At 35.6% G+C, this 27,600-nt stretch overlaps 1 protein-coding gene across 1 annotated transcript in view; it reads left to right on the top strand.

Moving 5' to 3' along the window:
* AP3B1 (adaptor related protein complex 3 subunit beta 1) overlaps window positions 1–27,600 on the top strand; it is a 275,016-nt gene that overhangs the window by 158,589 nt on the left and 88,827 nt on the right. The window contains exons 17-21 of the mRNA XM_007471959.1: window positions 9,549–9,735; window positions 10,703–10,833; window positions 16,482–16,593; window positions 19,381–19,528; window positions 22,736–22,883. Of these exons, the coding sequence (XP_007472021.1) occupies window positions 9,549–9,735; window positions 10,703–10,833; window positions 16,482–16,593; window positions 19,381–19,528; window positions 22,736–22,883 (726 nt within the window). The remainder of the gene's footprint in view (window positions 1–9,548; window positions 9,736–10,702; window positions 10,834–16,481; window positions 16,594–19,380; window positions 19,529–22,735; window positions 22,884–27,600) is intronic.

The raw sequence follows: 27,600 nt of genomic DNA, 5'->3' as shown, positions 1-27,600 counted from the left end.
CTTTCCTCCTCCTTTGGTAACCATAAGTTTGTTTTCTAAGTCTGTGAGTCCGTTTCTGTTTTGTAAATAAGTTCATTTGTACTATTTTTTAGATTCCACCTATGAGTGATATCATATGATATTTGTCTTTCTCTGTCCGGTTTATTTCACTTAGTATGATAATCTCTAGGTCCATCCATGTTGCTGCAAAAGGCATTATTTCATTCTTTTTTATGGCTGAGTAATATTCCATTGTATATATGTACCACATCTTCTTTATCCATTCATCTGTCGCTGGACACTTAAGTTGCTTTCATGTCTTGGCTATTGTAAATAGTGCTACAGTGAACACTTGGGTGCATGTATCTTTTCGAATTATGGTTTTCTCTGGATATATGCCCAGGAGTGAGATTGCTGGAACATATGGTAACTCTATTTTTAGTTTTTTAAGGAACCTCCATACTGTTCTCCATAGTGGCTACACCAATTTACATTCCCACCAACAGTGTAGGAGGGTTCCTTTTTCTTCCTCTCCAGCATTTGTACATTGTTGTTTTAGACATACTGCTGTTGCACACTTAAGAGACTACAGTATAGTAAACATAGCTTTTTTTTTTTTTTTTTTTGGCGGCTGTACGCAGGCCTCTCACTGCTGTGGCCTCTCCTGTTGCGGAGCACAGGCTTCAGACATGCAGGCTCAGTGGCCATGGCTCATGGGCCCAGCCACTCCTTGGCATGTGGGATCCTCCCAGACCGGGGCACGAACCCATGTCCCCTGCATCGGCAGGCGGACTCTCAACCACTGCGCTACCAGGGCATCCCTAAACATAGCTTTTATATGTACTGGGAAACCAACATGTTTATGTCATTCACTTTATTGAGGTGACCTTTAACCAGACCCGTAATATCTCCAAGGTATCCTATATATGTACCACTAAGATTAAGTCAGTGTGTTTGCCATAATTTTTTTTTAAGGGATGTAACAGGTAGAGCTAAGATCTCAAGTTCCTGTTCACACCTTTCTTACTTCGCCATTGGTAACCACTGTCATATTATTGGTGTGTTTTAATCATACATGTTTTGTATTGTTGTTACATAAGTATGTATCCATAAACAATGTATTTTTTGCTTTGTGTGTTTTCAAATTTTACATAAGTAGTATTCTACTATATGTATACTTTCACAATTAAACTATTTTTACTTAATGTGTTTTTAAAATATTGAGGTGTGGCTTCCCTGGTGGCACAGTGGTTGAGAGTCCGCCTGCTGATGCAGGGGACACAGGTTCGTGCCCTGGTCCGGCAAGATCCCACACGCCGCAAAGCGGCTGCGCCCGTGAGCCATGGCCGCTGGGCCTGTGCATCTGGAGCCTGTGCTCCGCAACGGGAGAGGCCACAACAGTGAGAGGCCCGCGTACCGCAAAAAAATAAAAATAAAAAATAAAAAAATAAAAATAAAATATTGAGGTGTGTAGCTATAGTTCATTTATTTTAATTACTGTCTCATTTTCTTTGAGACAGTTACTTTTTTTTTTTTCTGCTGTTCAAGAAGAAAGTGCTTCATGGAGTATCCTTAGTACTTATATTTTCTTTCTATCGCTTTTCAGGTTCACTTTTTGATTCTTAGTGAGAAATTTTATAAATCACAGTGATGTTTTGGGGATCCTTCCTGAAGTTTTCTCTTGCCCTGTGATTTGGTCTTTGGAGAAATCTACCCCCACTCCCAGCCCCTTTAATATAACTTAAAAAAAAGGACTCAGGCTCTATGCGGTGACATTTATACCCTTTCTTGGATATATTTTCTTGTCAAGTAAATATAACATATAAAGAAAAAACTTATTGACAAAAATGTGTATACTGTTAAATTTTTAAAAATCTGTTGCTTTCCTATACACTAACAACAAACTACAAGAAAGAGAAATTAAGGAAACAGTCCCATTTACCATTACATCAAAAACGATAAAATACCTGGGAATAAACCTATCTAAGGAGGTAAAAAGACCTGTACTTGGAAAACTATAAGACACTGATGAAAGAAATTGTAGACGACACAAACAAATTGAAAGATATACCATGTTCTTAGATTGAAAGAATTACTATTGTTAAAATGACCATACTACCCAAGGCAATCTACAGATTCAATGCAATCCTTATCAAAATACCAATGGCATTTTTTATGGAACTAGAACAAGTAATTGCAGAATTTGTATGAAAACACAAAAGACCCCAAATAGCCAAAACAATCTCAGGAAAGAACAGAGCTGGAGGAATCATGCTCCTTGACTTCAGACAATACTAAAAAGCTACAGTAATCAAAACAGTATGGTTCTGTCACAAAAACAGACACATAGATCAATGAACACAATAGAGAACCCAGAAATAAACCCACACACTTTTGGTTAATTAATCTGTGACAGAAGAGGCAAGAATATATAGTGGAGAAAAGACAGTCTCTTCAATAAGTGGTTCTGGAAAAACTAGACAGCTACGTGTAAAACAATGCAATTAGAACCTTCTCTAACACCGTATACAAAAATAAACTCAACTGGATTAAAGACCTAAATGTAAAACCAGATACTATAAAACTAGAGGAAAACACAGAACACTCTTTTTTTTTTTTTTTTTTTTCCTTGTGTTATGCGGGCCTCTCACTGTTGTGGCCTCTCCCATTTGCGGAGCACAGGCTCCGGACGCGCAGGCTCAGTGGCCATGGCTCACGGGCCCAGCCGCTCCGCGGCATGTGGGATCCTCCCGAAACGGGGCACGAACCCGCGTCTCCTGCATCGGCAGGCGGACTCTCAAGCACTGCGCCACCAGGGAAGCCCCACAGAACACTCTTTGACATAAATCACAGCAATATTTGTTTGGATCCATCTCCTAAAGCAAAGGAAACAAAAGCAAAAATAAACAAATTGGACCTAATTAAACTTAAAAGCTTTTGCACAGCAAAGGATACCACCAACAAAATGAAAAGACAACCTGCTGAATGGGAGAAGATATTTGCAAATGATATGATCAATAAGGGGTTAATATCCAACATATATAAACAGTTCATACAGCTCAACATCAAAAAAGCAAATAATTTGTTTGGAAAATGGGCAGAACTGAATAGACATTTTTCCAAATAGGAAATGCAGATGGCCAGAAAGCACATGAAAAGATACTCAACATTTCTAATCATTAGGAAAATGCAAATCAAAACCACAATGAGATATTACTTCACACCTGTTATAATGGCTGTCATCAAAAAACACACAAATAACAAATGTTGGTGAGGATGTGGAGAAAAGGGAATCCTTGTACACTGTTGGTGGGAGTGTAAATTGGTGCAGCCACTGTGGAAAACAGTATGGAGGTTTCTCAAAAAACTAGAAATAGAACTACCATATTCAGAAAGATACATGCATCCCAATGTTCATAGCAACATTATTTACAATTGCCAGGCTATGGAAGCAGCTAATTGTTAATCGACAGATGAGAGACAGCCTCATCCACCAGAGGGCAGACAGCAGAAACAAGAAGAACTACAATCCTGCAGCCTGTGGAACAAAAACCACATTCACAGAAAGATAGACAAGATGAAAAGGCAGAGGGCTATGTACCAGGTGAAGGAACAGGATAAGACCCCAGAAAAACAACTAAATGAAGTGGAGATAGGCAACCTTCCAGAAAAAGAATTCAGAATAATGAGAGTGAAGATGATCCAGGACCTCGGAAAAAGAATGGAGGCAAAGGTCGAGAAGATGCAAGGATCATTTAACAAAGACCTAGAAGAATTAAAGAACAATCAACAGATGAATGGATAAATAAGATGTGTTTTATATATATATATATATATATATATATATATATATATATGTAAAATATAGGGTTGGCCAAAAAGTTCATTTGGGTTTTTCCGTAAGATCTTACAAAAAACCATAAAAAAGAATAAAAATTTTGCCATTTGCAATAATGTGGATGGACTTGGAGGGCACTATGCTAAGTGGAATAAGTCAGACAGAGAAAGACAAATACTGTAAGATATCACTTATATGTGGAATCTAAAAACTACAACAAACTAGTGAATGAAACAAAAAAGCCTCACAGATACAAACTGGTGGTTTCCAATGGGGAGAAGGAAGGGGGGATGTGCAGTATAGGGGTGGGGGAGGTGAGAAAGGGTTGTTTGAGATTATCTGAAATCATCTGTGTGAAACTTTTGAAAATTGTAAAGCACTATAGAATTTAAAGAATCTTGCATTCAATAAAATTTTTTAATTAAAAAAATTTAAAGAATCCTGCCTAATCATGAAGTGATGAAATTGATTAGATAGAACACTAGTACTGCTTAGATTTGCCTCTGGTCTATGTTAAGAATTTTACGTAGTTCTCCTTCCTTTACCAAATGCATTTGCCAGTATCCTTCTGTTTAAAAATTACAACTATGTGGAACCAATTTTAAATGCTGAATTCTGTATACTTTTTTATATTCCTTAAACTGATATATATCTAAGCTGATTTTAGGACTATATATATATTTTTTTTGATAGGACTATAAGAGACCTTTTTTATTATTTTGTGCTGACCTATATAATATTTAAAGAAGGCTATTGTTGGAGCAAATATTTACCAGTTTATTACTTGTCAGAGTATTTAGGTAAAAATATGATGCCCATATTTTGAGAAGTTTTTTTTAAATAATGGATTTCTCAGTAATTATATGGCATTCCCCAAAATTCATTTTTCCTATGTCACAGTGACTTAGAGTTAATCCAAAGAGAAAGTAATTGGTGTAAATAGTGTCTGGATGGCATTGACCATTAGTTGGTACCAGAAATGATTCCTTAAATCTAAGCAGCAAAATAATAATAAGACAGAATTTAATACATAGCTATATATAAGCTATTGAGTATTTCTGTTATTTATGGTACATTTTGTTATTCTCTTTGCTTGTCTTGTATAATTTTATGAATAAAATCCATTTAAATTTACTATTAAACATCCCATCTGTGTTTTTTTGTTGTTGTTCTTTGGTTTTTTTCTGGCTGCGTTGGGTCTTTGTTGCTGCGCGCAGGCTTTCTCTAGTTGTGGCGAGCAGGAGCTACTCTTCGTTGCAGTGTGCGGTCTTCTCATTGCGGTGGCTTCTCTTGTTGAGGAGCACGGGCTCTAGGCGCGTGGGCTTCAGTACTTGCAGTGTGCGGGCTCTAGGGCGCAAAGGCTTCAGTAGTTGTGGCACACGGGCTTAGTTGCTCCGCAGCATGTGGGATCTTCCTGGACCAGGGATCGAACCCGTGTCCCCTGCATTGCAGGCAGATCACGGGCTTAGTTGCTCCGCAGCATGTGGGATCTTCCTGGACCAGGGATCGAACCCGTGTCCCCTGCATTGGCAGGCAGATTCTTAACCACTATGCCACCAGGGAAGTCCCTCCATGTTGTACTTCTAACCTCTGTCATGGTTTTGTCTAGTGACCTGTAAGATACAAGTGCAGTGAACAGAGATTTCATTTTAAAATGTGAAACATTTAAATTGGAAAGACTTTGACTTTCTTTTCCCAGTCTTTTTGAGATGCAACATGACTAACCTCTCCCTTTAGAGCAGCATATAGGATGTGTGCTGATAAAATGAAGTGTGCCCTGACGAGGCAGGTATGAAAAGCTAAGTCCTTCGCTTTTCTAGTGGTGGTGACATAAGTGTTTAAGTGTTTTATCTGATGGTAACTTGATGACACAACAGGCAAGTTGTGTGATGGCCTGTGCAAAGCATGAAGCTTCCAGCTGTCAGTGGATGGAGTAAGAGGAAAACATGGGAAGTTAGAGGTTGGTTGTGGATGAAATATGTGCAGGAGATAGAGACAGAACAATCTTGCTATGGGCCATTAAAGAGAGTGGTCAGAGCACTGTCACTACAGTAGTTCGGTCATTTATTGTGTACTGTAAATCTCAAAACCTATTTATTATTTGCCAGTTATTGTTTTATTTTGTTATAAATCCAGCAGCAACAAATTCTTAAAACATTTAACAATGTACATTTAATGAAGAACTGAATTTTTGTGTATCATTATTTAACATGCACAAAATGTTCATCAACTTTTACCATCCACCATGAAAATCATAGTGATATAAATCTGCTAAAACAGGATCAGCATCTACTTAAAAAGTTGGGAGGTATTTTAGGAAGACTAAGCCTCAAGATGACAATTTAATGTATACAGGTGCCAAATATGTTTACATGTCTCTCTGTGAAACATGATCTCATATAGATCAAATAACTTTTTTAAAATTTAATTTTGTTCATTTTTTATTCTAAGTTTTCTTTTGCACATATGAGAAATGAAGCAATAATGGTTAATGTATTTCTCCATTAGCAGAAAAAGGACCTGAATGATGCTGGTTTTCAAATAGAAAAGCAATTAATTCCAATAATAGTTCGACCATTTTTACTCAAAGCTTTTGTATGTTTCTTCTGTCAGTGTAAATGGAATCAAAGTAAAGCTTTTGGAAGTTTATTCTGTCAAAATCGCCGTAAATGCTGTTGTAAATTTAAAAGCCCCAACGTGGCTTTCACTGAACGGATGTTGTCATGGTAAAATCAACGTTCTTATTAAATTAAGAAAACTGTGGAACAGAAATATTTTGGGAATTGGTTGTGGTGCATGCATACTCACTCTGCTTATTCTACCAAGTGAAATAAAACTATAATGGTCAAAATTACTGATATTTGATATGTGTAGTTTAGCTGAACTACAGGATTCTTGTGATGAAGCTAATATTGAAAAAGCATACTTAGGCATGACACCACACACTCTCATACGCAATTCTTTTTGCTGCATGTGACCAGTGGGATTTTAGAAATGTGATTTTATGAAAAACTGCTTTGTAAATTAGCCTGTGTTCTATATTGGCTTTTTTGCCCGGGGCGGGTGGGTGGAGGAGTAGATTAAGTGAAACTTTTGTGTATTGGTTAGATTTTGATTCAAAATCATTTGGAAATCTTTAAAGTGTTTATCAGGTAGAGCACCAAAAACCTTCAGCTTTTGAAAATTTTAGCAAATAACAATTCTTAGAAACAAATCTTGCAAACAGGAAGACATTGAAATGTATCCCTATAAAAATGAAGGAAGAACTGAACAAATTAAGTGGTAAGAGCTAAAAATTTATTTTAGAAGTTCTATCATTTGCAGTATCTCAACTATGGTGAAGACTTTTTTGATGGAACTCCTATTTTTGTGGTTAAGTTTATATTTTGTATTAGAATGAAATAAAATCAAGGAGGCAGTTGCTTTTGCATTATCTAAATTTGATGAAATTTTTCTTTACAGTATAGAAGAGAATTATTTAAAACTTTTATCTCGTAAAGATAGTTTTATTGAATAGAGGGGGGAAAGTTAAATATCTAGGCTTGAAATATTTACAGATTTTAACATAAAGCATTGAGAATATCCTTGTATTCAACAGAATTTTCTCTGTACTTACCAGATCATTCGTTTGATCTGTAAAGAAGACATTTTTTTCCATTAAAAAATATTATGTTCTATAGAGAAGAGTAAGTTGCAAATGTCAACATTTTCATAATTGGTGATCATAAAATTCAGTTTTGAAGAAGATTGTAGGCAATTTTATTTTCTTTAATTTAAAAATAATAAGACCATATAAAAATATGTTCTTCAAATAAATACCAACGATTTGGTTTTAGAGATAGAGCTAAGAAATTGATTAAAGTATATGAATAAATACATATCTGAGTGAAAATTATTCTGCTTATGTTTTTAATGCATCATTGAACATGGATATGAGTTTATCTTTTAGAATTTTATTTTTGAAAATACATTTTTGGTAGAACTGTTTCATAACCTACCAATATAATAAAACAGTTTTACAGTCAATAAATACATATTATAGAAATTACATAATTTTAATTACTTAAAATTTTCTATCTCAGTTTCAATAGTGTCTGTTAATATTTTGAAATAATTTAATTTCCTAAACATTAATTTCAGGGATCAGAAATAAAAGCAAGATGAATCAGTCCACTAACTCAAAAAATTATTTCAATGAATAGACTTATTTTCTTTTTCTGATTTATTTTAGTTCCATATTCTAAATCTCAACACTCAAAAATAGACTTTAGAGTTAACCTAGTTATAGATTCTCACTCTACATTTGAGGAAACTAACAGTTGGGTGTATTTTTCCCAGGTTATCCCAGCAAGCTGATTACACAGTCCAGTGTACAACACTTCCTTTTGACCTGTATTACTCATTTGGTGACTGTTTTGCTAATCGTCCTTAAAAATCAGTCATAGAATTTTTCTTATCTGAGGTTGAACCAACATGGTCTAATAATTAGTGGATAGCAGTAGTTGGTAACCAAATTTAGAATAGCTCTATTAACATTTTTCACTTGTATTTTTTGTAGTTCTGCCTTAGTTAAACTAGGTTAATCGTTTTTAAATAGATTATTACTGAAAGAAGGTTGCTTTTTATCCAAATCAATTATCTTAACGAATTAATATTGTAAAAGTTTACCACACCATTCCTGTACTTTGGCTTATTGTTATAGAACTATCTTTAGCTTTGCCTGACTTCATTGATTTTATTTTTTTTAATCCACTTCTAATGTCTGTAAAATGTTCTAATGCAGATGTTTATTTTTTCCATGGATTATGAATCCTATTTATAGTTAGAATTGTATGTGTGTAACCTTCTAAATTAAAATTATGCTTTTTCAATAAAATAACTGGAGTTTAAAATACAAACCTATTTTGTTAACATTTCAATTTTGGTTTAATTATTATTAAAATTATCTCAATATATGTTAATGTAGTACATTCAGAAATTGACTTAGGAAATCTTATTATAGTGTAAAAGCTGCTATAATAAGTTGTTCCCTAACATAAATAAATAAATGACCAATATTACCAGAGGCTATAAGCAACATGAGGAAAAAAATGGAAGGAGTCTTTTATCCTAGTTTTTAGAGGGCATCAGCAGCTTGCTTTTATGAAAAAGTACAGCTAAATGCACTGCAAATAATTTGCAGTAATCCAGTTCAGTGATTCATGTGTCTGCTTTAATGGGTCATAATTCAGGGTAAAGTAACTGAGTGCAGTCAGAGTGCAGACACTGCTTATGCCAGGGACAGTATCTCTTCATAAAACACACCTCAGGAGAAGCAGTTTGCCAGCCCCCTAATACTCTCTGATGTTTTGATGTCCTGCATATTTTTCCGATTAAGTTTTGAGTGCCATGTTTTTAGTTGTATTTCCACATTCATTATTCTCACGTAGACCCTTCAGCGGGTTTGCCATATATGATTATTTTTTTAATGATGCCTTTCTTTCCACTTCAGCAGTTTAATAATCTAGCACATGGCTGCTTCTCGGTACTCAGCATTCACCTCCCCAGTACTGAAGAGGACATGTGCTTTGGCTTCAGAATTCCATTTGCAGCGTTAGAAATGCATATTCCCTATGGAACAACATTTGTTTGACATAACCATTCATTTTTATTACCTCTTTAAATATGTTTATCCAGAGTTATCAATAATCATAAATAACTATTCTCATCTTGTTCTGGTTTTTTCCAACAGACAAAATTGCTTACCCAGTACATATTAAATCTCGGCAAGTATGATCAAAACTACGACATCAGAGACCGTACAAGATTTATTAGGCAGCTTATTGTTCCGAATGAGAAGAGTGGAGCTTTAAGTAAATATGCCAAAAAAATATTCCTGGCTCAAAAACCGGCACCACTGCTTGAGTCTCCTTTTAAAGGTACTATTATCAGAATATACCTGCAAAATATTTGTTGTCTAAAAAATTATGACATTATATCCCATTTCTAACATGTTTAAAATTTATCTCTTAGAAAATGTGATTAGCATATGTAAATATATAAGAACAGTGTGCTTTCTACTCATTCATCTGTTCTCCAATGCAAGCTTTATAGTAATTCATGTTTTTATAGACCTTATTTACCTAAATAATTTCAATCTTCTGATTTTATTTTTATTCTAACCAGATGACTTGGCTGAACAGTAGATAAAAGCTGTGTTGTTCTTGCAGACATTGACTTTATCTCTGTTTTAAATAGATAGCTTTGTTTAATAAGGAGTATATAATTCAACTTAATACTTAGTTGTTACTAGATAAATATTCTGTGTACACTAACATAAGCTTTTCCGGAAAGAATTATTTCATAAAAATATCCCTTTATATTTGTTTGCTTTTCAAAGATGGAAGTTGACTTATTTTCCCCAGCGTTTTAAAAGGAGTGTTTATTTTCTCAGTTTAAAAAGTAGCCATTACAGTGGGAATCAAATGATTATATACTTTGGTTTTCATATAATTTCTTATTTAATGTTGTAAAGCGATAAAAAGCGTTCAGTTTTGTAGAAAAACTATTAAAATTCTGAATGTGTTTGTGGCAAGACATGTATATGGATTGTTTAACTGTGCTGTCATTCTTAATATTCACAGTAAAGTAATTTTTAGAGAAGCTACATATCAGAGCAACACCTCTAAACACACTGACTGATTAGCTTTTTTATTGACCATTATGGGGGAGATTATTGTAATCTATGGACTGAAATCAGTTTTTTGACCTATGAAGAGCTTCCTAGTTTATATTTATTCCTTGACATTTGAGGTAATATGCCAATTACCTTGAGCTCTGATTAGGATTGTTCTCTGTTATATACAGCTCATATTGTTTATTTTATATTTTCCTCTATTTTAATAGGTAGGGATCATTACCAGCTTGGCACTTTGTCTCATACTCTCAACACTAAAGCTACTGGGTACCTGGAATTATCTAATTGGCCAGAGGTGGCGCCTGACCCATCAGTTCGAAATGTAGAAGTAATAGAGTTGGTAAGTTGACCTTTCTGAAATTAATTTTGTCAAGCAGTGGGTGATTCTGGAATAACTATTGTTTTATATAAAAGCTTTTTTGGTGGATTGAAAATTGCTCTGGTATTTCTAAATGTAATGTGTTAGACATATCTTGCTGCTATGAGAAATAAACATTGTAGTATTCCTGTGTCATTGTACATGTACTGTTCCTTTTCTTCAAGGAAATAGAGAATGGAATTCTCTGCATCAGTGCCACCCACATTTGTGGTATTGCATTTGTAGTTGTGTAGATTCAATTTCTAAGTTATTTAGTTTCATTGGGTTGAGCTTTTCCTACTTAGTTTAGAGATTCGTAAGCTTCCTGTTAATGTTTTCTAAATCATTTTTGCTGTCTCTTCCAGAAAAACCATACAAAGTGTTCTTCTCGATTTTCTGATGAACCTTTTTTACGTGAAGCCTAAACATAAATAGGAAGCATCATGTACCAAAAATGTCCTTACACAAGGTCACAATTAAAATGAATAATATGTTGCTTTCACATTAAAAAAAAAAAAAGGCTCTCTATATAAATAACCTTTTCCTAGATCTTTAAAACATGTTGTCCACTAAAGTAAGAGAATTAGTGTTCTTTCCTAGTATTATCTTTCTTTCTTACATAAACAAGAGAGGGGTCTATTGATTGTCTTTAGAGATTGATTATGTGAAATATATCTGATACATTTTTAAGTAGAATTAATAAAAAAGAACAGTTAGGTATTACATCCTGGATGCTTTTCTGGTAGAACACATATTTTGAACTAGGATTCAGATAACCAGTCTTTCTCACTAATTCCTATGAGAAAGTCAGTTAATCTTCTTGCCTAACTTTTCCATATACAATGGAAAAAAAAATATTACTTTAAATAGAAGAATTTCTGTAACAGGCGTAGCTTTTTTTTTTTTTTTTTTTTGCCACACTGCACAGCTTGCAAGATCTGAGTTCCTCAACCAGGGATCGAACCTAGGCCACAGCAGTGAAAATATCAAGTCCTAACCACTGGACCGCCAGGGAATTCCCCAGGCATGGCCATTTAATTTGATTCTTTTGAGAAATATGTTTCTCTTAACTACACAAACTTGTCTGGCTTTGGAGTGTGGCAAGAGCAATAACAGCTGATAATGGCTCCATTTAGCAGACCCTGGAGTATACTTTGATAGTTTTATAAACATGATCTTGTTTAAACCTCATAATGATTATGTGATGGTTATTGTTATTCCCATTTTGCAGATGATGAAACCAAGGTTCAGAGAACTTAAGTAAATTGCCCAAGTTCCCATAGCTAGTAAGTGATGGAATTGGGATTCCAACCCTTATCTGAGTCCATTGTTCATTCTCTTACTGCATTTTATTATGTAACATGAGGAGAGGAAGCTTGAGCTTGTTTGCAAATCTGTACTATCCTTAGTATTTAACACCACTGTTTTCATGCTGTGACAAATTATCTCTATTTAGAGATGATTTTTTAAATTATAAAACTTATTAAAAACAAGTTGCATGCTCCTCCTTGCAACTAAGTTTGGTGATTTCCCCTCAAATCTACATACTAGGGGCTTCCCTGGTAGCGCAGTGGTTGAGAGTCCGCCTGCCGATGCAGGGGACACGGGTTCGTGCCCTGGTCCGGGAGGATCCCACATGCCGTGGAGCGACTGGGCCCGTGGGCCATGGCCACTGAGCCTGCGCGTCCGGAGCCACAACAGTGAGAGGCCCGCGTACTGCGAAAAAAAAACAAACAAACATACTACTCTTAAGTATTCTTCAAAAACATTGGCTTACTTGTGAAACTTTTGGTCAGGTGCCAGAATAAAAAGAGCATGTTCTTTGTTATGATTCTTTCACAGAAATACTGTCTCTCCTAATTTCTTATGTCTGTTTGTTGTTTTTATGGTTCTGTCCTTTTTCATTGTTGGGTACATAGTGTTTTGGTCCAAGTAGAATCATCCTTTTATCCTACCCCCGCTTCCGCCCTATCCTTCCTCCTTGCTGCCCCAATCCACCAAAAAAAAGTAAAATAAAAATAGTTTGTCATCTCAGAAATTAATAACAATGCCATGCAATTTAATTTGGTCTCAGCAGTATCCTTATATTGGCTGATAGATTGGTTGGTTGGCTGGCTTCTTCTATTTCCATGTGCTCTTCTAAGCATTAACTATCTTATAGGGACAGTACTTAAATAACCTATTTTCTTATATTCATTTCACCTGTCCAGTTCAACAGATACAAATTGATTTCTTTTTCATTTTGCTGACTACATTGTGAAAATTAATAATTGGTAGCTTATTATGGAGGAGAATTATAATTGATAGAACTTGGTTGGAAAAAACTGTCACTCTCGGTTGATGCCATGCAGAAAACAGTTTCAGTCTGTTGGTCTCTGGACATACTGACTTAAAATTATACTATAGAGACTCAAGTAAATATAAAAATAATGCACATAGTTTTATTATAAGATGCAGCTGAAACAATGCAGAAAGTACTGTTCACATAGTCTTTCATTCTACCTCACCCCTCTAAAGTCCCATCAATGTATTTCATGCACGTAATACATATGTTATCCTAGTTTTACTATAAAGTGATCTTACAGGGTCACATCTTGTTACTATGAAGTATAACTTAGTAAGAATAATGGCCTAGGCTTAGATAATCTGATATTTTAATCAAAACAACATGGGGCTTCCCTGGTGGCGCAGTGGTTGAGAGTCCGCCTGCCGATGCAGGGGACACGGGTTCGTGCCCCGATCCGGGAAGGTCTCACATGCCGTGGAGCGGCTGGGCCCATGAGCCGTGGCCGCCGAGCCTGTGCGTCTGGAGCCTGTGCTCCGCAATGGGAGAGGCCACAGCAGTGAGAGGCCCGCGTACCGCAAACAAACAAACAAACAAGCAAACAAAAAAAGCATGAAACCTAGTCCATTGACACTAGAAGTCAGTTTGCATTGCATACTACCATTTGCAGGATTTCAGATATGATCTATATTTATGACACCAGTAAGTTTTCAAGATTCTTTATAATTTTTTTTTGCTTAGTTCTAGAAAATTCTTTTCTCCCCAGTTACAGAAAAACTGTCTTTTGCATATCAAGGGTATTTTGCTTTATAAACACATCTACTATTAGTTACTATCAGTATTTTATCCTACATAGGAACTTTCAAATTAGTGCCTTGCTATTTTCCTCTTCTCTTTACCCTGTTATTTCTTTTGCTTTGAATGATACAATTATCATAGTCATAAAAGACCATAACAAAAAGTAAAATATTTTTATTGTTAGTCTTTACCCTTTAAAACCTAAAACTCTATGAATAGAGAGTCCATGGCCATGTCAAAATAATATACCCCTTTGAGCATAGGAGCCTGATTTTCCTTATATGTTGACTCAGTCTTACCCTGAAAGCCATAGTCTAATTAAGTAATTTTTTTCCTATAAATTGACTTTACACACTTTTTACTAGCCTTCAGAAAAATATTACTTGTTTGGATTTAAGAAAAATATGAACTTCACTGTTCACTAAATATAGGAGAAATTTTTTTATAGAATACTATCTTTTTTTGTAACTGGAGGACAGCATTTTAAATATACATAAAAAAAGAAAGGAATACTGCTGATCTTATGTTAGTCTTATTCAAATATATTTGAGTAATTTTTACTTATTTTTATATTATTGTCCAGATAGTAGTTTTCCAAGTTACTGAAGCTTACCCTTTTAAGCAACATATCTTAAGCCCATAAGCCCTCTAGATCAGTGGTTTTCAAACCTAGCTGTACACTATAATCATACGGAGCTCTTTAAACAAAACAAACCTATGTCAGACCTGCACCAGACCAATTAAATCAGAATCTTAGGAAGTGAATCCCAAGCATTAGCTTTTTTAGTATTAGTATTTTTGGTTTTGGTATTAGTATTTTAAAAAATATTCTCAGGTGATTCTGACATATATCCAGTGCTGAGAACCCCTCTTGAATAAGAACCTCTATCCTACTATAAATTTCTTTACAACAAAATGTTACTCTAGCAGGCTAGCACATAGTAGAAGCTCAAAAGTGTGATAAACAAATGAGTCTTAACCGTTCTTGACCTTTTAAAAAATATACATTTTCTTGCCCTTTAAAAGAGAGTGTATGAAGCATGATTTAATTTTTTCTTAATGAATCAAAGTCACACTTATGAAAAAAATTTCTTTTACTTTAGTACACTGTATTAAAGTTTTTAAGGTGCTATCACCCAACTAATGATTACTGTGCCAGACACATTTAAGATATATCAGTGTACAAAATATTCAAACATCTCTGCTCTCCAGAAGCTGACATTCTAGCAGGGATAGACTGACAGTTAAATATATAAATTGTAGGGGCTTCCCTGGTGGCGCAGTGGTTGAGAGTCCACCTGCCGATGCAGGGGACGCGGGTTCGTGCCCCGGTCCGGGAGGATCCCACATGCCGCGGAGCGGCTGGGCCCGTGAGCCATGGCCGCTGAGCCTGCGCGTCCGGAGCCTGTGCTCAGCAACGGAAGAGGCCACAACAGTGAGAGGCCCGCGTACCGCCAAAAAAAAAAAAATTGTATACAGTAGTATGTTAGAAAGTAATAAGTGCTGTGACCAAAACAAAAAAAGACTAGAGCAAAGGAACATCAGAGGTATCAGGCATGGGAGGTTGGAATTTTAAGTAGAGTGGTCCTCCCTGAGGTGGCATTTGTACAGAGAATTGAAGGAGGTGAGGGAATGAGCCACGCAAGTCATGTGGGGGAAGATATTGGCAGTAGGAACAGCTTTGGGGAAAGGCCTGAAGAGGGGAGTATGCCTGGGGTGTTTGAAGACACTGTAAGGAGTGGCTGGAGGGAGAGCAGCCACAGGAGGACCAAGAGGACCTCAGGCACGTAGGGCTGAGCAGAGTGCTGTAAGAACTTTATTTTTTCTGAGTGAATGGGAGGCCTTTTGCAGCATTTCCGACAAAGAGGGACTTGACTAGAGTTAATCAAATCATTCTAGCTGCTGTGTTGAGCTAGCTTGGAATGAGGGATGGGAGGTGGGCATAGATACAACATAGCCGGTTAGAGACTGTTGTAATCCGGGAGAGAGAGAGCTCTGACCAAGGTGGTGGTTATAGACTTTCTTGATGCATTAGATGTTTAGGATAGAAGAGAAGGACAGAAGCCAAGATTCTGTCTTGATAGAGCCCCAAGGTACCCCAGGGTTCAGGCTGTTGAGATGGTACGGGCTATTTATTGCCTACACTAAGTATTTTCTTTCTTTTTTTCTTTTACCTCAGTATCAAGCTGTGAACTTGAATTTCTTACTGCTGTTACTATGTCTGCCTCTAATTGCCCTCATCTCTTCTAGACTGTCTTACTTTAGTTTAAATCTGTAGACCAACGAATACACAAGTGTTTAAAATCATATGTTAAAACAAGGTTGTTGATCTAACATAATAGACTCTGAGTGAGAGTTTATGTCCCTCTGCTTAGGGGTAAAGGGGAACAAACCAGTGTCAGGATTCTCAGAGTTGCCTTCTCTGTTGAGGCTTTAAACTTCCTTCTGGGTTCACAGAGTATTCTGAATGACTAGTTTACCTGAAGACTGAATCCCTTAATGAGAATTCATTGATATTTACATTTTTACTTTTTTTTTTTTTAATCAGGCAAAAGAATGGACCCCAGCAGGAAAAGCAAAGAAAGAGAATCCTGATAAGAAATTTTATTCTGAATCTGCGGAGGAGGAGGAGGACTCTTCTGAGAGCAGCAGTGACAGTGGTGGGGTTTTAATTCATTGAAAAACATTGTTCGCTATAGCTTATATGCTGTGCTTCCTATAGACCAATAAGGCCTAGAACATAATATTCAACAAGCTGGTTTAAATGAAGTTTATACCATTACAATAATTCCTTTCACTTACATATCACTGTTTTCAAAGTAATTTCTAACGCCTTTTCATTTGACATTGCCTCATGGACCCACAACTAATAAATGATAGAATTGAAACGGGAACGCATGCTTTTCTGAATTCTAACCCACACTGCCTGTGATATTCATTAGCATATTGAAAATTGTAATTTTATATTTGATAAGCCTTTAGTGGGGCCTTTAAAAGTAACTTTTCTTTCTTTTGTATTGGGTTGGCCAAAAAGTTCATTCGGGTTTTTCTGTAAGCCGTTACAGAAAAACCCAAACGAATTTTATAGCCAACCCCCAATAAAATGTAAAGTTTATTTTTAACCTTGAGCAGTCTGTTCTTATCCATATTTTAGTCCTTTACTTCTACATGAAAGCTAAAATTAATAAATCTCCTGTGTATTATAAAGAGCTAAAAAGATTGAGGGCAACTACATGCAATGAAAAAAATACTAAACAGGAAGGATCTAGAAGTCCTGAGTTTTAGCCAGGCAAATTGAATAAGGCACTTACCTTCTCTATATCTGATAAATGAAGGGGTAGAGTTAGATGCTTTTTAAGTCTCTTCAATACTGAAAGTCTGAGTGATTTGCATAATAAAGTATATATAGGAGTTACATACTCTTATTAACAGTTAACCTAGTCAACTTATCTGATCCAAGACCAAATGACATCTCTTTCTTTTAAAACCTTTATTCCTTGGGAAGCCAGGGCTGCTCACTATTACTTGGTCGTCCATTACCTGACATTAAGGTAATTCGTTCATTTTTTCCTCTGTTTCCCCTGTCAAAATCTTTGTTTTCAGTATCTGATAAGTTAATCTGTGGTGCATTACCTTTTGAAGTAATATGCTGAAAAATGGGGGAAATTACTTCAATCCAAAGAGTTAATGCTAAAAAATATGGAATTTCAGGAATGATATAGACCACTGAGAAAGACATGTTGTGTAGTTGAGTGTTTCATATAGATATTTGTCTCCATCCCATTTATTCACAAGCTCCTGTCTGTTTAGAGTCTAACCTTTTTCAATACATATTTGAAGTATTCCATTAACATTATGGCTTTTCATGGGATTATCTGAGTACTTATAATAGGGAGTCATATGTCAGAGTTCCATTCTGGCTACCAGAGGAAAGAGAGAACTTTTCTCATTAGAAGTTACCAGTGTTTTTCAAGTGAGCATGCCTTCTTGAGGATAAATGAATTTCCTCAAGGATTTTCCTAACTTGAAAATTTAAATAAACAGTGCCTGAAGTGAACTGGACCCAGATTCATGTTGAACTCCCATGTAATAACATGAGAAAGTAACTTAGATGCTATACTTTCTTATTTATTTATTTGTTTATTTATTTATTTATAGCATAAACGATTTATCTAAGTTAATATGTACGTATGCTTAACTTTGATATCACAACAAATTCAAAATATTTTTATTCAGCAGTTTTGTTTTGCCTTTGTAAAATTTGGGTAAAATAAATTTTGCTCTTTGTAAAAGCTGATGATAAAGAGTGCCTTGCCATGTGGCAGGCACTGTTGTGTCCTAATCACCTTTACATGTTTCAAATCATTGAATCTTCACAACAGCTCTTTGAAGTAGCCTTTGCTGAAAGGAAAACTGAGACCCAGAGAGGCTGAATAACTTGCTCAGTGTTACAGCTTGGTACACGGCAGGGCCAGGGTTTGAACTCGGACATTTCCAGCTTGAGAACTCATGCTTATAACCACGTCAAGCTGTTCCAAAAGAATATAGGCACTCCTAGCTTTTCGCTGTGATACATGAATTAATCCTCATAAAGTAGCTTTTATTTACCTATTAGAATACTGTTTTAATTAGAGGTTACATTCCTGCCTGAGGACATTTCATCAGATAGATCATAGGCCGGGACAACAGTTTGTCCTCTTATCTAGGATACAACTCTGCACCTGTAATCATTTCAACTAGTAAAAAATTATGCTTCGTGTTTAAAATACACATAAATATACTATATGTATCACTTCTGCAAAGAGCCCTAGTATACCATAATTTATTCATAAAACATTTAACTATATAGTGCCTCAGTGTAACTTTATCATTTCTTTGACCTACGGAAGACTCCTATACTAGCTAAAATAAGTGCTTTTTAAGTAGTGATGTTGCTTTATTGCCTTTGAATTCAGGAATTTTTGAAGACGATTTGAATGACTCATTTCCCTCTCAAAATTGGTTCCTAATAAAATTCAACAATCTCTTCCTTTTCTCTAAATAAAATTTCTCATTATAAGTAGAGGAATTAAAATTATTTCTTAATCTTATATCATCCTCATAATCATTCTTTAAATAAAAAGTTTTTGCCATAGCTAAAATACTTATGGGTTTGAAGAGCAAGATAGGCTCACTTTGGTTTAGTTGGTTGATCTTTTTTTTGCCTTCCCCCACTCACTAGCAGAGTGCCTTCTCTGTGCATTGGAGTCCCGCCATGCTTACCCTGCCGCAGGGTTCAGGAGTCTAAGTGACCAGAGGGCAGAAATAGGAAATGTGGAACACCTGGGGTCCACTAAACTAAAATTCAGCATCTGGTTTCATTTGTGATGAATGTTGACACTTACTTGTGTCCTTATGTATAATTAAATGGCTATAAATCAAGGAGCATCTGGATATCTTTTTTTCAGAGAGTGAATCTGGAAGTGAAAGTGGGGAACAAGATGACGGAGGAGACAGCAGTGAGGACTCCAGTGAGCACGAGAGTGAGAGTGGAAGTGAGTCAGAGGCAGAAAACAAAAGAGCAGCCAAGAAGAACTCCAAAACCAAAGGAAAAAGGTGAATTATTTTGTCAGAATTTCCTTCAAAAACATTCTGTGGTCTTTTCCCCCGGTCTAACATTGAGTGAGAAAATAAGTGTGTGTGTGTGTGTGTGTGTTTTTTTCCCAAACAGATTTTAAATCTTGTAATATTAATTTAAAATACTAATTCATATTATTCTCTTACTTGTAATGCTCAGTTTTCATTTTGAGCTTGAAAAATTCTTGGGGTTACATTTTGAAAATTCGTGTAACCTTGGAAGGCTGAGTTAAGTGATCAAGCAGACGGCATGAAACACTGAATTACCTTTTGAAGCAATTTTGCTGAGGGTGAAAATTAAATCCTTCAACACTTTGCCATTATGTAACTAAGACAATTGATTTTTCTAAATAATGTTATATTAAAAAGATTATGATCCAAATATTAGAGTCAGGGGCTGTGAAGGAAGAAGGTCATAAGATATTTAAGTGTTAGCACTTCTTAAGATCTCCCATTATCAACAACATTATCATGTATTAAAGTGTCATTAAAGTTTTGAGTAATTGGGGCTGATACCTTGGATTGTCTGAGTCTGTTTTCCCCACTGCTGTCGGTGAGTGGCCTCTGCAGACACGATGGCCCTTTCCCTGGGAGCCTGCTGCCGGCGCACTTGATGAGCTTGCAGCCTAGCTCAGTCTTGGCTGACAGCACTGATTGGGGCGCAGTACGCTCTCTGCTCCCTTTATTACAGACAGTAATTAAAGCAGCTCGCCCTGCCACTTCCGTAACAAACACAGCATAATGCTCTAATTATGACTTTATTAATTTAAGTCAGGATTTAATGATTTTAAAAGTGATTTATATTGTTTTTCCTGTTCAGAACAAATGAAATCTGTAGGTTAAATTAATACAGGCTTTTCATCATTGCAAAGTTAAAAAGCTAGTAACCAGTAAATTCTTTTCATTAGATTAACATCTGAAACTCTAAGCAGTAAGGTAAACAATAATTACCCATCAAAATTGAGTGATGCAAAGCAAAATAACACTTTTACCTTCAAAATCTTATCTTAAAGGCTAGAAGTTCAATATATTCAGAACCATTCACTTGTTGCAGCAAGCGAGTTACTTGGTTTGTAGTAGCCTTTTCTTAGAAGTTGTGTGCTTCTAGTTTAATATCAGAATATCTATAATTACATAGTTTATAAAAAGTGTCTTATTTCTTAGAAAGGGAAGTGATATTCAGTGCACTAAATATCCTTTCCAATAGCAAAAGTCAATATACTAGAAATTTATAAGTTGAATTGTATTAGTTTCATTCTTTTTTTCTTCAGAAATGGACTTTTTTTTAACCCATATTTGAATTTTTAAAAATTGTTTATTATACGAAAGGAAATCTCAGATACATTCTAAACCTAATATTTTTAAGTACATGTTTTAACCATTGAATGGGGGATAATAAATTGCCATTCTTTGCTAGGGGAAGAAAAAACAACAACATACTTTTTAGTCATCAAATATAATTACATGTGCTCTGAGATGTTACCATGACTCCATTTTTAATAAATAGCAATCATATTTCCTCCACAAAATTCAATTCAGGGAAATATCGATTCTTCCCTTGCCTCACCACTCTCCCTCCCTGTGTGTTTTTCTGCTTGTCTCCTAGAATTTTTTTTTAAAACTTTGCTAGTATAATAACTATATGATAATTTTTTAAAGCTAAGGGGCTTTAAGTATCTTCAAAACCACCATTTAGTAATCATAGCTATTTATGACTAACTTTGAGTTTTATACTCCAAAGTATTTTCATTGAAGGGAAATACTCCAAAGTATTTTCATATTGGGTAGTGGAGAAAATATGGTCTTTATAGTAAGACAGACTTGAGTTTAAATTCCAATTCCACCCCTCCTGGCTATGTGTCCTTGAGCAAGTTACTTAACTTTCCTGAATATTATAGGATAATAATGCGCTCAGTAAGAATATGTTAGAACATCTGAATTAGATAGTTGCTTATGAAGTGCCTAATACTCTTCGGCACAAGATAGATTTTTTTTTTTTAACGAAGTGGATTTTTAAAACAATACACACACCCACACGCGCGCGCGCGGTAAAGAGAACTAGACCTTCAAATTTGAGCAAATAAAAAAGACCACAAGGCATCTCTTTTCCCCTGAGAGAAGACCTTTTGGCTATCTTACATGTTATCTCTTCTTGGAGGCATACTTCCCTTGCCTTCTGCCTGCCTTATTTCTCTTTTTCAACTCATGTGTCTCTTCCTCTAGAAGCGTTCCCACTCTCTGTCAAGTTTGTTTAGATGCTCCTCCAGGTGTTCTCATGACACAGTATACTTTATTACTTATTATTTTCCATGCTTTATTGTCACTGCCAGCTTCTCTGTATCCTCCAGTGGACAGTAGACTCTATAAGGGAGTACATGGAGATCATCTGTATCTTACTAACCTCTGTTATCCTTAGCACCTAACATAGTGCCAGCAATATGGTGGGCAGTCAGTAAATATTTGTTAAGTAAGGGAGCGAGTGAACAAATGAATGAATAGCATCAGCCTTAGATTTGATCGTTTGGTATTTTAAAACTTTATATCTGATCATCTTACATTTTTAGTAAGACTTAGAACATTAGAAGAATTCTGTTTTAAACCGGTTAACATTTTCTCATATAATATGTTTAAGGGTCACATTAGGGGGCATATGTTAATAATTTTCTTGGACAGAAAAATCTATAAAATGCAACTCTGTTTCAGCAAAAGTTGATGTATAAATATTTAAATTTATTAATGAACACTTAGTATTTTGAAACAGCATTTTAAAATCAGCCTATCTTTGAAGTTGTTAATGTTAGCACCTAATGTGTATTTCTGGTAAATCAAACATTTAATTATTAATTATTTTCTACTTATTATATCATTCAGTGTTATTTTATAACCTTTTGCATTTGAACTGTGTGTGATGTGGTATGATTAGTTTTGAATGGGTTCTGATTTATTTGGTTATAGGTAATACTACCTTCCTCATTATTTCATTAACATGTTCTGGAATTTTAAAAACATTTTTACTGTCTTTTTGTACACTAAAAAGAAATGGTTCTCAGTGAAATACACTTCTCTATAAAGATTTTGGTTCACAGGCAAAGTGGACAAATGGTAACACTTGTCATTTGTTTTTTCAAACTACTTAAGCTTGTTTATATAAGTATATAATATTTCAAAATTTGTTATTCTGATCAGTGATTCTGAAGATGTGGATAAGGAAAATGAAAACTCTAAAACTTCAGATTCTTCCAATGCTGAATCTAGTTCAATAGAAGACAGTTCTTCAGATTCTGCATCAGAATCAGAATCTGAAAGTGAATCTGAATCCAGAAAAGTTACTAAGGTAAGAGATTACAGATTTTTGTAACTGAAAATATATAGTCTTATAGTCTTTTCCCAATTACGAATAAATATTTCTGAAGATTTGTGTTTTGTTGAGAATCAAGAAACCAGGCAAGGAATTTAATATGTCACTGACAACTAAAATAAACACCATCTTTATTCATCCACACCTGTGATTTTATTTTGTTTTTTTCTAGATTATCACTTCCCTTATAATTCAGCTCTGCAGAGAAGTTAGAAACTTTTTGTAACCTCACCCTTTCCAACAAAAATTAGAGACCTCAGTGTTATGAGTATGACTTTTTTGTTCTTGGCTGTGATGTGACAAGGGAGGCTTTTGCCAAAGGGGACGTAAAGGGAAGTCACAGAGATAGTATTGAGCAAAGAAATATAAATGTACATGCATCATAAGAAATTGAGACTAACACGCTTTTTAAAAAGATATTAGGCATTTGGAAATAGAATATTTTTAAAGGTTTAATTAAAGAGTGTGCATTCTTTAATAGTTAATAAAAATGCAGTAGCCATATATTTAAAACAAATGCAAGAACCACTTATAACAGAATGATTACGCTTTTTGGTATAATATTTGTAACACCAGAAGTTGTCTGCTTAGCAGCAAAAAATAAAACCATGAATTGGAAAAGTGTAGTTTTTAATACACAATTCAGACCTAATACATATCATTCTGATCTTTAATTATTATTCCCTGCCTATAAATGGATCATGGTGTTGCTAGGTTTCAAATGCAGTGGTTTTTATAAATAAATGTATTATTCCATATGTTGAAAATATGGTCACACCTTGCCCATTATTGAATTCAGTTTCTTTTTAACCTATATTTTTCACTTATTTGTTTTGGTAACATGAATTTCTTTAATGTCATTTGAGTAGCCAAGTATGAAAATAAATTCATCAAAGTAATATTTGCCCTCCTCCATCCAGAGATTTATTGTTAAGGAATAAGCATATTTAAAAAAAAAAAAAAAAAGAACAAGCATGCTTAAAAATAAGCTAGTATTTGTCTTACCTCATTTCAAATATTCTTGAATATTGTAAAACCTATTTGAAACTTGAATTTATATTTAAAACATATCTGTGTAGTATATAATCTAGGATTTTTATTTTTCAAAAATGCACATAAAATCTTAGAGATTTTTAGGTTTATTAATCTGGCCTCTTATAAAAACTTACCACACAGTGAATTTGATATCCTCTCATTTCCTACTTAAATTACAAAAAGCTTAAGATGTTATTTAAAATAAAGGAGCTTTAGGGCTTCCTTGGTGGCGCAGTGGTTAAGAATCCACCTTCCAGTGCAGGGCGCACGGGTTCGAGCCCTGGTCCAGGAAGATCCCACATGCTGCGGAGCAACTAAGCCCGTGCGCCACAACTACTGAGCCTGTGCTCTAGAGCCTGAGAGCCACAACTACTGAGCCACATGCCACAACTACTGAAGCCCACTCACCTAGAGCCCATGGTCTGCAACAAGAGAAGCCACCGCAATGAGAAGCCCACGCACCGCAAGAAAGAGTAGCCCCTGCTCGCCACAACTAGAGAAAGCCCGCATGCAGCAACGAAGACCCAAGGCAGTCAATAATTAATTAATTAATTAATTTTTAAAAACCACTTATTAAAAAATTAAATAAATTAATTAATTAAATAAAGGAGCTTTAGAAATTGAAAATAAACCCAGAGTAAGAAATCTGTGCTTTTTAAAATGACCAAACAAGGGCTTCCCTGGTGGCGCAGTGCTTGAGAGTCCGCCTGCCGATGCAGGAGACGCGGGTTCGTGCCCTGTTTCGGGAAGATCCCACATGCCGTGGAGCGGCTGGGCCCGTGAGCCATGGCCGCTGAGCCTGCGCGTCCGGAGCCTGTGCTCCACAAATGGGAGAGGCCACAACAGTGAGAGGCCCGCATAACGCAAGAAAAAAAAAAAAAAAAAAAAAAAATAATGACCAAACAAGAAATTAAGTAATGGGAAATGGGTGGAATTAAAGTGAGTTGTTCTTATGAAGTTTTGTAGAAGTTGAAAAGTTGTAGACTTTAGTGCCTATATAGTGTTGGGCTTTAGGGGACCCCATTAGAATGCCACAGAGGTACCCCAGCTCAGAGATTCAATTTATTTATTCTTTGGTGCATTCAACGATCAGATTAAATCTCTTAATAGTTGAAAATATTTTACTGTAGAAAATCAGTATAAAATTTCAAAGTAATGCAGTGAGCCAAGACTCTTGAGAAATTCAGGTTTTACTCACATTGTTGATAGTTTTATGTCTATGTGTTTTGCTTATATAGTTTATTTTCTCTATATTATAATGCCTTTCCTGTCAGTAACAGGCAGATAAGCTTGTTTGTTTTAATTTATATTCTCCACCTTGGAGCCACCATAACTATTTTTTTTTTTTTCTATTTCTTTCTGAGTGATTTGAAGTATACCATGCAATTACAAGTGTACCAGTTTTCTAATAATGGGCAACTCTATAATTGTAGGAAAGTCCTCCTTGCACCAAGTGTTGTGGCTTCTGCTCTAAATTATGAGTAATGAAGGCAGATGGTGGGTGCTTTACCTTAATTTAGCATGACAGTATGTTAGAGCTGCAAACTCATCTGCCTTAAATCTGCAGCCCAGCTAAATCTATACTTTTACTCTCTCTCTTCCTTTTCTTTCACTTGGGCAATGTATTTTGGGGATATCGAGCATGAAAATGGGACTTTGAGGGTATCTTGAATATATGGCTTTAAAAACAGTTCATTTTATGGTGGTCCTATGAGATAGGTATAATGTTCTCCTTGTTGGAAGATAATATCTTTATGCTTCAGTTTCCTCACCTATAAAGTAGAAATGCTACTGCCTACTCTGCTTTTTTCAAGTGCTATTACAAAAAAATCAAATGTGAAAGATCATTGTAAAGCCCTGTATAAATATAAAACAGCAGTGTTAACATTTTTTAACTTGAACATTAATTCCCTGAAAGACCAACAGTATTAGAGTTACAGAAACCAGTGCTAAAAGGAACTGACAATTTTTTGTAACTCTTATGTCTCCTGCATTTTCCAATTCTTTTTATACCATTCAAGTTAGGAATTAACGTTCAGGTGTGACCCCTTACCTGCAGCCTGTGATCCCATCTACTTTTTGCAGAAGACTGAGCTGACATTCACTGTAAGCATATCCCACCTCTGTGCTCTCTGACACACAATCTCTATTTACCCTCCTCCTTTTTCTTTGAATAGAGCTTTGAGTAAGCTATCCCTATCCACATAGCCGAGAATAAGTCCTATTTCCTTTTGGCCTTGTTTTGTGGATAATCATCTGCATCCATTGTGCCTTCAATCTCTTTTTTCATTAATTTCTCCTGCACCAACCAAAGCACTCAAGGCTTTCCTAGCATTTAGAGAGAGGAGAATGGAGTGGAAGAGAAAGACAGAGAGAATGTGTGAAAGTGAGAGTTCAGAAGAATAATCTAGATATTCTCCAGCCACTACTTCTTAGCCCAATTATTTCTTAGTCCCTTTTAAATTGGTTTCTACTCCTATCACTTCCTACAGATATTGTTCTCTGAAAAAGTCAGCCGTGATCTTTCTCCAAACCCAATGACCTTCTCTTAGTTTATCCTTCTCTGTCTTTTTATATGACTATTCCCCTACTACTTGAAATTCTCTGCATCCTTTTTCTTCTGACTTTTCTGACCCTTTAATCTTTTGGTTGCCTCACTTTTTACCTCCTTCTGACACCCAAGTGTGAACATTGCCCCGAAGTTAGTGCTTATTAGTACACATTTTTTTCAAAAATATTAATTGATATGAATTAATTTAGTCCTTTTTTTCCTCTACAATTTACTGTTGTGAGACTCATTAACTCTCTTTTTTTAATTAATTTATTTATTTTTGGCTGCATTGGGTCTTCGTTGCAGTGTGCAGGCTTCTCATTGCAGTGGTTTCTCTTGTTGCACACCATGGGCTGTAGGTGTTGTGGGCTTCAGCAGTTGTGGCTCACGGGCTCTAGAGCACAGGCTCAGTAGTTGTGGTGCACGGGCTTAGTTGCTCCGTGGCACGTGGGATCTTCCTGGACCAGGGCTCGAACCCACGTCCCCTGCATTGGCAGGTGGATTCTTAACCACTGCGCCACCAGGGAAGTCCCTCATTAACTCTTGTAGCCAGGGTTCGAACCCGTGTCCCCTGAATGGAGCTTTGAGTAAGCTATCCCTATCCAAGGGATAGTAAGCTATCCCTTATCCATAGAATAAGTCCTATTTCCTTTTGGCCTTGTTTTGTGGATAATCATCTGCGTCCATTGTGCCTTCAGTCTCTTTTTTCATTAAATGAGGGACACCAGGGGAGTCCCTCATTAACTCTTTGTAGCCTCAGCTAAAACATTTATCTGAATTACTTCCATGGTAATATCTCTAACTAAATCCCTACAACTGTAACTTTTCTTCCCAAATTCAAACCAAATTCTTAGACCTCTTAGGAAATGCTGGTTTCCCAAACCCAATATAGCCCAAAGACATGATCTGTCATTTGGTACCAGCGTGCTTTCTGTTCTCCCAGATTTGTAGACCCATAATTGTCCTTGACCCCTCCCTCATCCTATATGTGTACACAGTTGCCAAGTCTTAGAGATCCTGTGTATTATTTTTGATAATCTGTTTTTTCTTCTCCTACCACCACCATTGTAGATCAGCTCTTTTTTTTTTTTTTTTTTTTTTTTTTTT

The sequence above is a fragment of the Lipotes vexillifer genome, unplaced genomic scaffold, assembly GCF_000442215.2.
Source record: "Lipotes vexillifer unplaced genomic scaffold, Lipotes_vexillifer_v1.1 scaffold83, whole genome shotgun sequence".
NCBI classification, from domain to species: domain Eukaryota; kingdom Metazoa; phylum Chordata; class Mammalia; order Artiodactyla; family Lipotidae; genus Lipotes; species Lipotes vexillifer.
Note: the sequence above shows the minus strand (reverse complement) of the source record. Positions and strands in the feature narration are given on the sequence as shown.